At 46.7% G+C, this 12,500-nt stretch overlaps 1 protein-coding gene across 3 annotated transcripts in view; it reads right to left on the bottom strand.

Moving 5' to 3' along the window:
- Nucleotides 1-12,500, bottom strand: part of LOC122255305 (RNA/RNP complex-1-interacting phosphatase homolog) — a 239,098-nt gene that overhangs the window by 40,165 nt on the left and 186,433 nt on the right. For all 3 annotated transcript variants that reach the window (XM_043019402.2, XM_043019311.2, XM_086554533.1), the window contains 2 exons: nucleotides 11,995-12,114; nucleotides 11,118-11,197 (listed from right to left, as the gene is read on the bottom strand). In XM_043019402.2, the coding sequence (XP_042875336.2) occupies nucleotides 11,118-11,197; nucleotides 11,995-12,114 (200 nt within the window). The remainder of the gene's footprint in view (nucleotides 1-11,117; nucleotides 11,198-11,994; nucleotides 12,115-12,500) is intronic.

The raw sequence follows: 12,500 nt of genomic DNA, 5'->3' as shown, positions 1-12,500 counted from the left end.
TCTCTCTCTCTCTCTCTCTCTCTCTCTCTCTCTCTCTATATATATATATATATATATATATATATATATATATATATATACACACACACACACACACACCAGTTCTCCATTCATCAAGAATTAATTCGCTAATATAAAAATCAGAAAGAAAATTACTTCGATTAATTTGTAACGATACATATCCGTAGCATAGAAACATACATGCAGTGAAACACACAGAGATATGTACGTAAATACATATACACAAGCCAGTGCCCCCCCCCCCCCCTCCCACACTCAGCGCCTGTAAATATTTGGCGACTCCTCGGTTCCCAGCCCGGCCAAGTCTCGCAAGGGAGATAAGTTAAGACAAGCTTTCATTAAATCGCTTCCAACGCGCGCTTTTATCCACTGAGGTTCTCCTTCAAACGAAGTCTTTATAATTGTAACTCTGCCTTTAACATACAGGATCGGTTATCGGAGCAGGAATGATGCCTCCTGGGCATTGCTCTTGCAAACGAAGCCGGCGTGAAGTGCAGAGCTTGCCATCACTCGAAGGCGGTGACAGAAAACTGAAGAAACGAATATAAGACGCAGGTAGCGCTCTTCACTTCGTGTTTGCCTGCATCTGAGGTCATCATGGCGGGTGTGTGATCTAGTCAACTATGGGCGCAAAGGGATTTCAAGAGGTGAACTAGAAATCTTCATATCTATTTAGGCCTATATGGGGTGAACAACAAGTCATGTGAATATTGCTATTATTACTTCTAGTTCTCTCTGTCTCGCTGTCTCTCCCCCTCTCTCTCTTTCACACACCCTCCATCTCCCTCTTTCTCTCTTTCTCTCAATCTGCTACACAGCGTGGGCGGAGGCGGGAACGGCAGCGATGGTGACGGGGGCGGCTTGGCCTCGCCCGACGCCCGACCTCTCGGTGCCTTGCGCGTGAGTCATGCAGTCCGCGACCCGCGCGCGCGTTCTTGACCTGTCACACCCACCACGTCACGTGACTCACACACTCGCACGCATGCACGCACGCACAAATTCTCACATAATCACACACCTCGCGTATACACAAAGGTGAACAACATTAATCGTAGTAATGACATGAAGAAAAAGAAATGCAATAAGGAATCGAAAATGAAATTAAGCAAAGAAAAGAGAGACAGAAAGAGAAAGAGAAAGGGTGAGTGAGAGAGAGAGAGAGAACCGCCCCATCTGCTTGGTCGGGCATCCTCCGTTCCTCGCCACGCCTTCCTCTCAAGCGGCTTCCATTTCCAGGTTATTAAAGCATATAGGGAGCTCCGAAGACCACTTTTTTGTACCTGAACTTAGTCAAGCCATCCGTCGATCGCCTAATGACCGACGGTATCCGCTTTTTTTCTCTGACTCGACCACCTGTTCGCAAAACTTGGGCGTGTGTATGTTTGTCTGTATGTGTGTTTGTTTGCTTGTGTGTTTATTTGGATGTGTGTATGTATGTGCGCGCATGTTCACATGGAAAGACATCTAGGATACACCCATGCCGGTCGAACAATTAGGATACTTGTTCTGTACAAAAAAGACCCAGTTTTGTTTTCGATCGAAACATGGAAATCAAAGTTGGTGTAAAATAAATCAAAAAGAGAGAGAGAGAGAGAGAGAGAGAGAGGGAGGGAGAGAGAGAGAGAGAGAGAGGGAGGGAGGGGGAGAGAAAGAAATGTACTGAAAATGACCATACCAAAATCACACTGGAAAGAAACAGGAAACAATTAAAAAAACGTTGACGCAAGAAAGATACAAGAAAAGAAGATGGAACGAGATACGGAGAAGCAGACGATGATCAAGACGAAGGAGTAGAAGGAGAAAAGGCGAAGAAGAAAAAGATGACGAAGAATGAGAAAAAAAAGAAAAAGATGACGAAGAAGGAAAAAAAAGAAGAAAAAGAGGACAAAGAAAAAAATAATAAGAAAATACGAAGAAGACGAGGAAGAATATAAAAGACCAAAATGTAAAAAAATCGCGCAAGAAGTACTTATCGCCGCGCTGCTACGAATATCGGACGGCAATACCCAATCGCCCCCCCCCCAAAAAAAAAGGAGAAAAAAAGAAAAAAAAAGAGGTTTCTCTTTCTCTAAACTAAGCTCGAGTCGCCCAACAGTTGAGGCTATTCTTGGAATCCTGCGCAGACGAGTTTTTTCCCCCTCTTCTTTCCTGCCACCGTGGGTGTTTGTCTGTCGCTCGGATTGACAAATAGCCGTCTGTCACCGGCGCTCTCCGACTCTCACTCACATGCAAAACAGAGGGAAGAAAAAACAAACATAAATGCGGATAAAAAAGGTCAACGTGTGGGCTCTGTATGTAAAGTCCTGCCTGAGCACCCAGTCATAAAGTCAAGAGCGCGCGTAAAGACAAATGCTGATGATCATGAGAACGCTTAACGACATGTAAACCAATTCTAAAAATGGATGATAATGCAAATACATGAACAAGATGAATAGTCTCATAGATAAATAGATAAAAAAAACTTTAATTATATAAAAAAAATTACATCCAAGTAAAAATAAATAGCAAAAACGAAGGTTTTATTCAGCTCACAGGGATTAGGAGAGAAAGGGGAAGGGAGGGAGAGAGGGAGAGAGGGAGAGAGGGAGGGAGGTAGGGAGAGAAGGAGAGGGAAGTAGGGAGGGAAGGAAAAGGAGGTAGGGAGGGAAGGAGAGAGAGGTAGGGGGAGGGGGAGGGGAAGGGGGAGAGAGTGTGTGAGTTAAGTAAGCGAACCGGAAAATGGCCCGTTAGAAGTTGCTTTTCTACTGTTTCCTCCTCTTGCAGAGCCATCTCATTTAACCAGCTATTAATAGCTATGGATATGGTATGCGGCCACGCACGTTTCCCGCCCCAAGACGGTGTGTGTGTGTGTGGGGGGGGGGGACGAAACAAATAGGTCAGTCACGAAGCGCTGATGGAGCAGTTGTCTCGGGCGCTTCTTGCGGCCGTTCCGTTCCCGCGGCGCGAGCCAGAAACAGATTTCCTCTATCCATCTTCATTACAAACGGCCCCGCGGGAGGGCGCGGTGTACTTTATGCAAACACGCCCATCCCCGTTTGAGCGATCGGCTTCGCGCCCGAAGTGCATTCGCCGCCCACTTGGGTGACTCCTCGGCCATGCACGACTGGCCTTGCGGCCGCGCGGGCGCACACGAGACACGGACGGAGCCACGATGGGCAACTCAAGGAAGGCGATCAGGGAATCTACTCTATTTCGCCACGCCAGTCTCTCCCGGTCTCTGTCGGTCTGTTTGTCTGTCTGTCTTTCTTCCACGCTGGGGTGTACAGTGGCGTCCCTTGGCAACGCCACAAAAGGTGCAGGTGAAGGTACATGACATAAAAAAGAAAATGTCAAGTAACAAAGGAGAAATAAGGAAATAAAAAACAATAATAAGTAAAAGAATAAACAATAGTCAAAATTAATTCAGTTAAATAATGGGAAAATCAAGAAAACATCATGGCCGAAAAAGCAAATGTCAATCAACGTAAAACAAAATTACTGCAATCAACATTTCATCTGAAGGTCACGTGCAGTAAATCATTACTCTTAGTATCATCAACGAAAATAAAATAAAACGGCTGAAACGTTCATGAAAAAACTACAAAGGAAAAGATGGAGAATATGCACATCCTCTAGAAGTCCTCACATATTTCTGGAACATCATGACATAAACTAACCATCAACGTCACGAAATCTAATTGGAAAGCCGTTTTTAACGCCACTTTAAAGTTCACAAGTAACGAACTACTAAAAGTTATTCAAACAAGTAAGATACAACACCTACATTATGCCCAAAAAAAGAGAGAAACAATATGCTTTAGAAAATGATTCAAGGTCATCACATCAGCTGCAATAAAGCCTGAAAAACGAAAACGACCGACCCAGGTGGACCGAAATCTCCTTCCCGGCTCCTCTTGTGGCCGATCCTCCGGTCACAGACGACACGAGTCCACAAGACTTTTCCCGCCCTACATTTCTTGTTTCCCCTAATTAACACGTACTTCAGAAAACGGGACCGAAGACTCTGCGAAGTGTGAGGTTTATGCCTCGTACTTTTACCTTCTCGTCTCACCTCTTACGGATTACTGGAAAACGGAGAAGTGCAAGAGGAAGAGGAAGGGAAAGAGGCAGAGAGAAGGTAGAAATATGAATTTATATCAAAAAGAGGAAATACTAGTGATTAAAAATAATTAAAAGGATGAAAAGAACAAGTAAAGATCAAATGAGAGCAAAAAGAAAACGAAAATACAAAACAAAACTAAAACCACCTTTTCGATTAACAAAACAACCAAACAACACAATGACCAAGAAACAAAACTACTGCAAATCGATCTCAACCCTTTGATTGTGGGTCAGCCAGGAAGTATACAGGTATAATTACAAGTGTGGCGGCGCCCCTCCCCCTCCTCCCCCGGTCTATCCCGCCCCCAGAAGTACCGGGCGGCCATCCTCTCACCAGGTCGCGAAAGGGTTAACCCAGAAAAGAAAGGGGCCAAAGGGAAGGCTGGGAAAGGGTTGGTTCGCAGAGGAGATGATAGAGTGAGAGCGAATATCAAGCAGGTAGGGGAGGGAGGGAGAGAATTAGAGGGAGGGGTGGGGAGAGGGGGAGGGGGGAGAGAGGGAAAGAAGGAGGGAGAGAGGGAGAGAAGGAAAGGAGAGAGAGAGAGAGAGAGATGGAGGAAGAGAGACAGAAAAGATGCGATGCGGAAGAAAAACGGCAGCCAAAACCTGAGGAGACAACCACACACCCACCCACACCCAAGCCTACGAGGAGGAGAACCGAGAGCCATAGTCTTTTTTCGTGCGCGGTTAAACGCGTCTGAAGAAATGAACGAAATGAATGCCGTGTCACGAGGCGCGCACGTGCCAGCCCTTTCTCATCCCTTTAGTGGCGGCTGGCAAGACTTGCGTAACGGAGAACAAATCATTAATTATTCATAACGCTTGACAGGAACAGTGACAGACGCTCGCGTGGAGAGCGCCCTCCCTCCGCCTCACTCACACACGAAAGGGAGACCAAACACTCGCATCAATACGCAAAGCACACAAAGACCCGAAAAGAAAAACACACACACACACACACACACACACACACACGCGCGCGCGCAAACCCAAGAACCCGACCAATCCAAAGCACGTCACACCGCGACATACGCAATTAGCATTCCCAGATAAATTAGAGCTGATGTGTTGTCAAGTGTTTATCTGGCGCGACCCAAGCCCCCGGGGACGCCCCCCCCCCACCTTCAGGAAGTGTTGCCGGCGACGCCTCACAAACACTCACCACACTGTGTTTTACTTATTCACTTGTTTATCATTATCATCATTGAGAGAAGGCGGGAGGGAAGGTGGGAGGGATGAGAGAGAGAGAGAGAGAGAGAGAGAGAGAGAGAGAGAGAGAGAGAGAGAGAGAGAGAGAGAGAGAGAGAGAGAGAGAGAGAGAGAGAGAGAGAGAGAGAGAGAATCACAGCTACACATATACACAACCTCACTAAAGCCACGAGAATAAACTGCATCTCTCATTAGCCAAAGCATTAAACTCCGCCAGTGAGGCAGAAAGGCCGCCGAGGAGTCAGAGGAGGAGGCATGAGGAAGTGTCAGCAAGAGGCTCGTTGAGGTAAAATTCCTTCCCGACAAAAACAAAAACAAGTCCAACAAGCGAACGTTCTCGAATGTCAAAAGCATCGAATAAATGGGAGAACAACTGTAAAAGAGAGAAACAACAAGAGTCCGATGCTCTTGATCGAAAGGATATCTCTGCAACGCCCTGTGCAACGGCGATTGTTGCATCTGTCGCGACGGGGTCGGGAGGCGAGGTCGCTGGGGTGAATGATTCGCATGAAGTCCGGAGGAATGGATGGAGGTCTGCCAAAGGAGGAGGAAGAAGTGAAGGGAGGAGGATGGGGAGAGAGGAGGAGAATATAGGTGAGGGAAGAGGAGGAGGAGGAGGGGGGGGGAAGGAGGAGGTGGAGGAGGAGGAGAAGGGGGAAGAGGTGGTGGTGGAGGAGGAGGAGGAGGAGGAGGAGGGGGAAGAGGAGGAGGAGGAGGGGGAAGGGGAAGAGGAGGAGGGGGAAGAGGAGGAGGACGAGGAGGAGGAGGGGGAAGAGGAGGAGGAGGAGGAGGAGGAGGAGGAGGAGGAGGAGGAGGAGGAGGAGGAGGAGGAGGAGGGGGCGGAGGAGGAGGAGGGGGAAGAGGATGAGGAAGAGGGAAAAGGGGATGTGGAGGGGGAAGAGGAAGAGGAAGAGGAAGAGGAAGAGGAAGAGGAGGAGGAGGGGGAAGAGGATGAGGAAGAGGGAAAAGGGGATGTGGAGGGGGAAGAGGAAGAGGAAGAGGAAGAGGAAGAGGAGGAGGAGGGGGAAGAGGATGAGGAAGAGGGAAAAGGGGATGTGGAGGGGGAAGAGGAGGATCAGGAAGGGTGGTGGTGGTGGTGAAATAGAAGGTGGGAGAAGGGGAGGAGAATGAGAATGTCAAGGAAGGGGTGGACAAGGACGAGGAGGAAGAGAAGGGCGAAAGGGATTAATAAGGTAAAGGAACTCGAGTTGAAGGTGGTGGGTGGTGGTGGTGGAGGAGGAGGAGAAGGAGGAGGAGGATGAAGAGGAGATCAGGTTGGAGGAATAGAAGGATGAGGATGAGGATGAGGAGGAGGTGGAGGAAGAGGTGGAGGAGGAGGAGGAGGAGGAGGAGGAGGAGGAGAAGAGATCAAGTTGGAGGAAGAGAAGGAGGAGGAGGAGGAGGAGGAGGAGGAGGAGGTGGAGGAGGACGAAGAGGAGATCAAGTTGGAGGAAGAGAAGGAGAAGGAGGAGGATGAAGAGCAGGTGGAGGAGGACGAAGAGGAGATCAAGTTGGAGGAAGAGAAGAACGAGGAAGAGGAAGGAGCGTAAGAGAAAGAAAAAAGTCACAACTGAACCCCCATCCTGATTACAAACGCGTCGCTGACAAACGTCTGCAAACAGTAACATCATCTGAAGTGTCAATGCTGCCGTTGCTATCGACATTCTTCTTATTTCTATCTTCCTTATCGAACGAAGATGATGAAGAAGAAGAAGAAGAAAAGGAGGAAAAGACGGAGAGGGAAGAAGAACCAGTTTACCGGCCAGGCTCTCGTAATGTGCGATCATGAGAGAGTAATCATGCGATCGACCATCAATCCCCCCCCCCCCCGCCGGAGCGCCTCGCCCAATCGTAAGCTTGATTTAGTGACACCGTTTCTCCTCGTTACGACTCGTGCCATCGCTCGGACGGAGATAAGGGCGCCCAAAAAACGCCGTCGGACGTCACACTCGGGCTTCAGCCGCCACAAGGACCAAGCGGGAGAGAGGGAGGGGGAGGATGGGAGAGGGAGGTAGGGAGGGAGGAAGGAAGAGGGGGAGAGGGAGGGAGGGAGAGAGAGAGAGGGTGAGGAGAGGGGAGAGGGAGAGGGAGAGGGAGAGAGAGTGAGGAGAGGGGGGGGAGGGAGGGAGGGAGGGAGGGAGGGAGGGAGGGAGGGAGGGAGAGAGGGAGAGAGAGAGAGAGAGAGAGAGAGAGAGAGAGAGAGGAGAGAGAGAGAGAGAGAGAGAGAGAGAGAGAGAGAGAGAGAGAGAGAGAGAGAGAGAGGGGGGGGGGGGTAGAGAGGAGAGGAGAGGAGAGAGAATTGATCCCAAAAGGAGGTTCAAAGCGCCTGCTCTCTGACAAGCAGCTTCTCGATCGCCTCCGAGATGGCTCCCACTGGATATGTTTTCCGAAGATCTTTCGGCAAAGAATAATGGCGACATGAAGATGCCAGGACGGAGGAGGAGTAGGGAGGAGGGAGGAGGGAGGAGGGAGGAGATACAAGGGGAGGAGTGAGGAGATGGGCTAAAGGGGGCCAGGAAGGGGAGGGAGGTGGTGAGCAGAGGCTGGGTTGGTAGGGCGATCCGTTTCTACTGCCGCTGCTGTTGCTACGACAGCAGCGGGGCCTTCGGGACGCGCCTCGGCCCTCCCCGAACGGCGTCCCGAGGGCAGTCCAAAAGCGTCGCGGAGGGAGTGCCTGCGCAGGAGCACGACGGCCATAAACCTCGGAGTTTATTTTACGACGTGCTTGCGGGGGGCTGAGGCCGTTCTCGGGGATCATTCACATAACACGCCAAGAATCATGCAAGCATCTCGTAAACATTCAATCCATTTAGTCCTGCTTTAATTAAAATACATATGCAGTAATATATAATATATTTATATTATAATATATATATAATATATAATATATTTATATTATATATATAATATATAATATATATATTATATAGATATATATTATATATATAATTATAATATAATATATATTTGATATATATATATATTGATATAAATATGCATATACATACATACATTGTGTGTGTGTCGGTGTGTGTGTGTGTGTGTTGTGTGTTGTGTGTGTCTGTGTGTGTGTGTGTGTGTGTGTGTGTGTCAGTGTGTGTTGTGTGTGTGTGTGTGTGTGTGTGTGTGTGTGTGTGTGTGTGTGTGTGTGTGTGTGTGTGTGTGTGTGTGTGTGTGTGTGTGTGTGTGTGTTCGTACGGCCGCCCGTAAAATCACACATATTCTGCACAAAAGCCAGACAAGGATCAGCCTCAGTTCCTAAGCCTCCCCCCCCCCCCAGGAGCGGTCCCCAAGCCAGGCCAACAAAAGCACAGCGAGGGAAACACAGGCGCAGCCCCACTAATGAACACTGCTTTAAAAGGCACAGCAAGCAGCTCTCTGGCCAGCTGGATTCCTCAGCTGGGCGGAGTCAGGGGGAGGGGGGGGGGGGGGGCAGCTAACAAAGGGTAAAGAAGAAGGAGCGCTTGGGATTGAAAGTGAAAGTGATAGATAGAAAGAGTGACTGAGGAAAAGGGGATGAATACCGCATGAAGGTGAATGAAGAAAAGGGTGAAAGTGAATGGTGATTGCGTAAAGGTGAATGAATGATAGGATGAAGATGAAAATGAAAAGAAAAGGGTGAAAGGATGATTAATACCCCCCCCCCATCTGCCCCCCTAACCAATTCCAGGCTCTTTAATTAACATCACTTTCCATCCTCTTTGACACAGCCTGTTCTTCCAGACCCTCGACAACTGGGTCTATTTTTGGCCCCTTTCTCTCTCTCTCTCTCTCTCTCTCTCTCTCTCTCTCTCTCTCTCTCTCTCTCTCTCTCTCTCTCTGCGCATTACAGTACAGGCCCAAGGTCGCCGCCTCCCCCTCCCCTCTCCTCTCTCTCCCACCGAGGTTACAAAACACTACTTCTTCATCTTCCTCCTCTTCTCCTCCCTCTTCCTCCTCCACCCCATCCCGACTTTCCTCCATTTCTTCATGAGGGGGGAGGGGGGAGGGGCTGGGACAATGAAAGCGAAGAGGATAAGAGTCGTACAAGATAGGAGTCGTGGGTACCTGTGAAAGAGGGGGGAGGGGAGGGGAGGAGAGAGGGGTAAGGAGATGGGTGAGGGGTGAGGAGAGAGGAGAAGGGAGAAAAAAAAGGGAAAAGAGAAGACGACGATGGAGAAACAAAACGAAGGAACGGAGGAGGGAGGATGCACTCAAAGCCCTCCCCCCCCTCCCCTAAGGTCACCAGCCATCCCTCTTCCCTCATTAAAGCACCCACCCATCCCCCTCTACTCACCCCTCCCCTATTCTGCTTTCTCCCCTCTCCCCTCCACACACTGGTCCCTCGCCTTCCCCTCCCCTCCTCCTCCTCCTGGTCTTCCACCTTTCCCCTCTTCCTCCGCGTCTCCTCCCCCTCTCCCCCCCCCCCTCCTCCTCCTCCTCCTCCTCCTCCTCCTCCTCCTGCCCCCGCCCTCCCTCTTCTATATTCCATCAAGGCGTTTCGACCGGCGCCACGCTCCTCCCCCCCTGCGGTGCACCCCTGCGTGTACATCATGTGCCCCCCGCCTGTGTACATTATGTGCATGTACGCGCTTATGTGCTCATCATGCGTGTGTGTACACCGGGCTCCAGCGTGGCCGCAGCATCTTACTCTGCTCGGCGACGTGGGGGACTGGGGGGGGGGGTGTAGAAGGGGGAAAGAGAGAGAGACCTGGCCATTATAGATCTACTCTTCTCCCCCCCCCCCCGCCCCCCAGACTCACTGACGCCGGGCAACACTTCTCCGTTGGCAGCCCGATCAACTACCGATTGCGGTCACGGTGGTTTCCCTCTGGCGTCTCTCACGTGCATTTTGGTAAAAGAAAGAGAAGAGAAGGAAACTTGCAACAGCTTACTCGCACATCAACGTTAACGCAAACAAGCTATCTTTGCATAAGTACGTTTGATCCTTAATATACATATACATACACTCAGGGATTATACAAATAGACATAAAATTAAACATTATAATATACATATATCTATATATATTTATTCATATATATCTGTATATATACATATGTATATGTGTGTGTATGTATGTATGTATGTATGTATGTATGTACATACATTATATATATATATATATATATATATATATATATATATATATATATATATATATATATATATATATATATATATATTTGTGTGTATGTATATATATGTATCTATGTGTGTGCATGTGTATGTGTATGTGTATGTGTATATGTATGTATGTGTATGTGTATGTGTATGTGTATGTGTATGTATATTATATATTTATATATATATATATATGTATATATATATATATCTATCTATATATGTATGTATATATATATATATATATATATATATATATATATTATATATATATTATATATATATATTTATATATATTATTATATATATATTATATATTATTATATATGTATGTATTTATATATTAAAATATATATGTATATATGGTATTTATTATTATATATATTATATATATATATATTATATATATATATAAATATATATATATATATATATATATTTATACATATATAAATATATATATATTTATATATATATATATATATATTAATATATATATATATATATATATATATATATATATATATATATATATATATATATATATATATATTATATATATATATATATATGCGCGCGTACACCCACTACACAAACGACCCAAAACGTCCTGAACATCCTTGGCTGTCCCCATAAACCTCCGCCCGACTTAGGCAAACGACTACGTGTCCTTGGCTACTTACTCCATGACGACCTTATCCTTGGGGATCTTGTGCCCTTCCGTAAACACCTTGGCGTACTTGATGCCCTGGTCCGTGAACTCCTGCAACGAGACAAAAACCGAGACGGGTCATGCGCCGAACTTATACTAAAGGTAACGATGCTGCTACTGCTGCTGCTGCTGTAACTACTACTACTACTTATACTACTAACACTACAACAACTACTAACATTACAACAACTACTACTAACACTACGACAACTACCGTACTAAAAAAACAACAACCTCTAATTCGCAACCCTCTCACGTTATGTCGTAAATCCCAACGTTATCTAAATCCCGACAATAACAACAACAAAGCACTGAAATTAAACCATATTTTTTAAGGCAATAAAAAATGCAGATTTGAAGCCTAAAAATACCAACGACAATAACAAACACCCAAACTGTGGTAAATTTAGGGGAAAATAGCATTACAATCAAATACATAGTAATGTCAGACTATCCGCTAGAGCCTTTACAAACAGTAATAAAATAAAATAATGATGATGACAATAACAATAACACTATAGCATCATTATCATAACGACAATCATAAGAATAACAGTAACAATAGCATCAGTAACATCATTATTATTGTAATTGCAACAATATAATAATAATAATAATAATAATAATAATAATAATAATCACTCTTATCATTATCTTGGTAGTTCCAATACTCCTATAGCTATTACCACCACCACTACAAAAAAAAAAAAAAAACACTACCACAACTACTAGAAGTAATAAGAACCACAACAAAGCCACAAGTCCTGCAGCTTGTTGATGTTACTCCCGGATGGCGAGCGACATCAGCGTGCGAAGCCGCCGCCGCCGCCGTCGCCGACGCCACTCACCTTGGGGTCGTAGTAGCGGGTCGTGTTGGTGAGGTCGACGACGAGGCCCAGGTCGACGCAGTGGTCCATGAGGGTGCGGGGGCAGAACCACGACGCGTCCTGCAGCCGCATCAGCAGCGCCTGTGGGAAGGGAAGGCCAAGGAGGAATCACAACCACGCAATTGGCACAGTGGCAAGTTTAGTTGAAGGGGCAGTGGAAGGTTGGGTGGGGTGGGTGGAGTGGGGAGGTGTGGGTACAAGCGGGATGTGGGGAGAGGAGGAGGCGGCGGTTTGTGGGGAGGACGGGAGGTGGATAAAGGGGGGGGGGGTCAAGGGAAACCGGATTAGCAACCGTGGAATTCTTAGTCTACTGGTAATGGTGCTGATCACCAATGATTTTGGCAAAGGAAGAAAAATAATAATAATAATAATAATAATAGCATTTATAGCAGCATTTACAAAGCCAACAAAATCATGATCCAAATCCTACTTTCCATATCTAAATCTAAATCGCCCCAAAAGGATTA

The sequence above is a fragment of the Penaeus japonicus genome, unplaced genomic scaffold (assembly GCF_977035675.1).
Source record: "Penaeus japonicus unplaced genomic scaffold, GWHDUDI00000001_assembly GWHDUDI00000029, whole genome shotgun sequence".
In the NCBI taxonomy this organism is placed as follows: domain Eukaryota; kingdom Metazoa; phylum Arthropoda; class Malacostraca; order Decapoda; family Penaeidae; genus Penaeus; species Penaeus japonicus.
The sequence above is the reverse complement of the archived record's forward strand: the minus strand, read 5'-3'. Positions and strand labels throughout refer to the sequence as shown.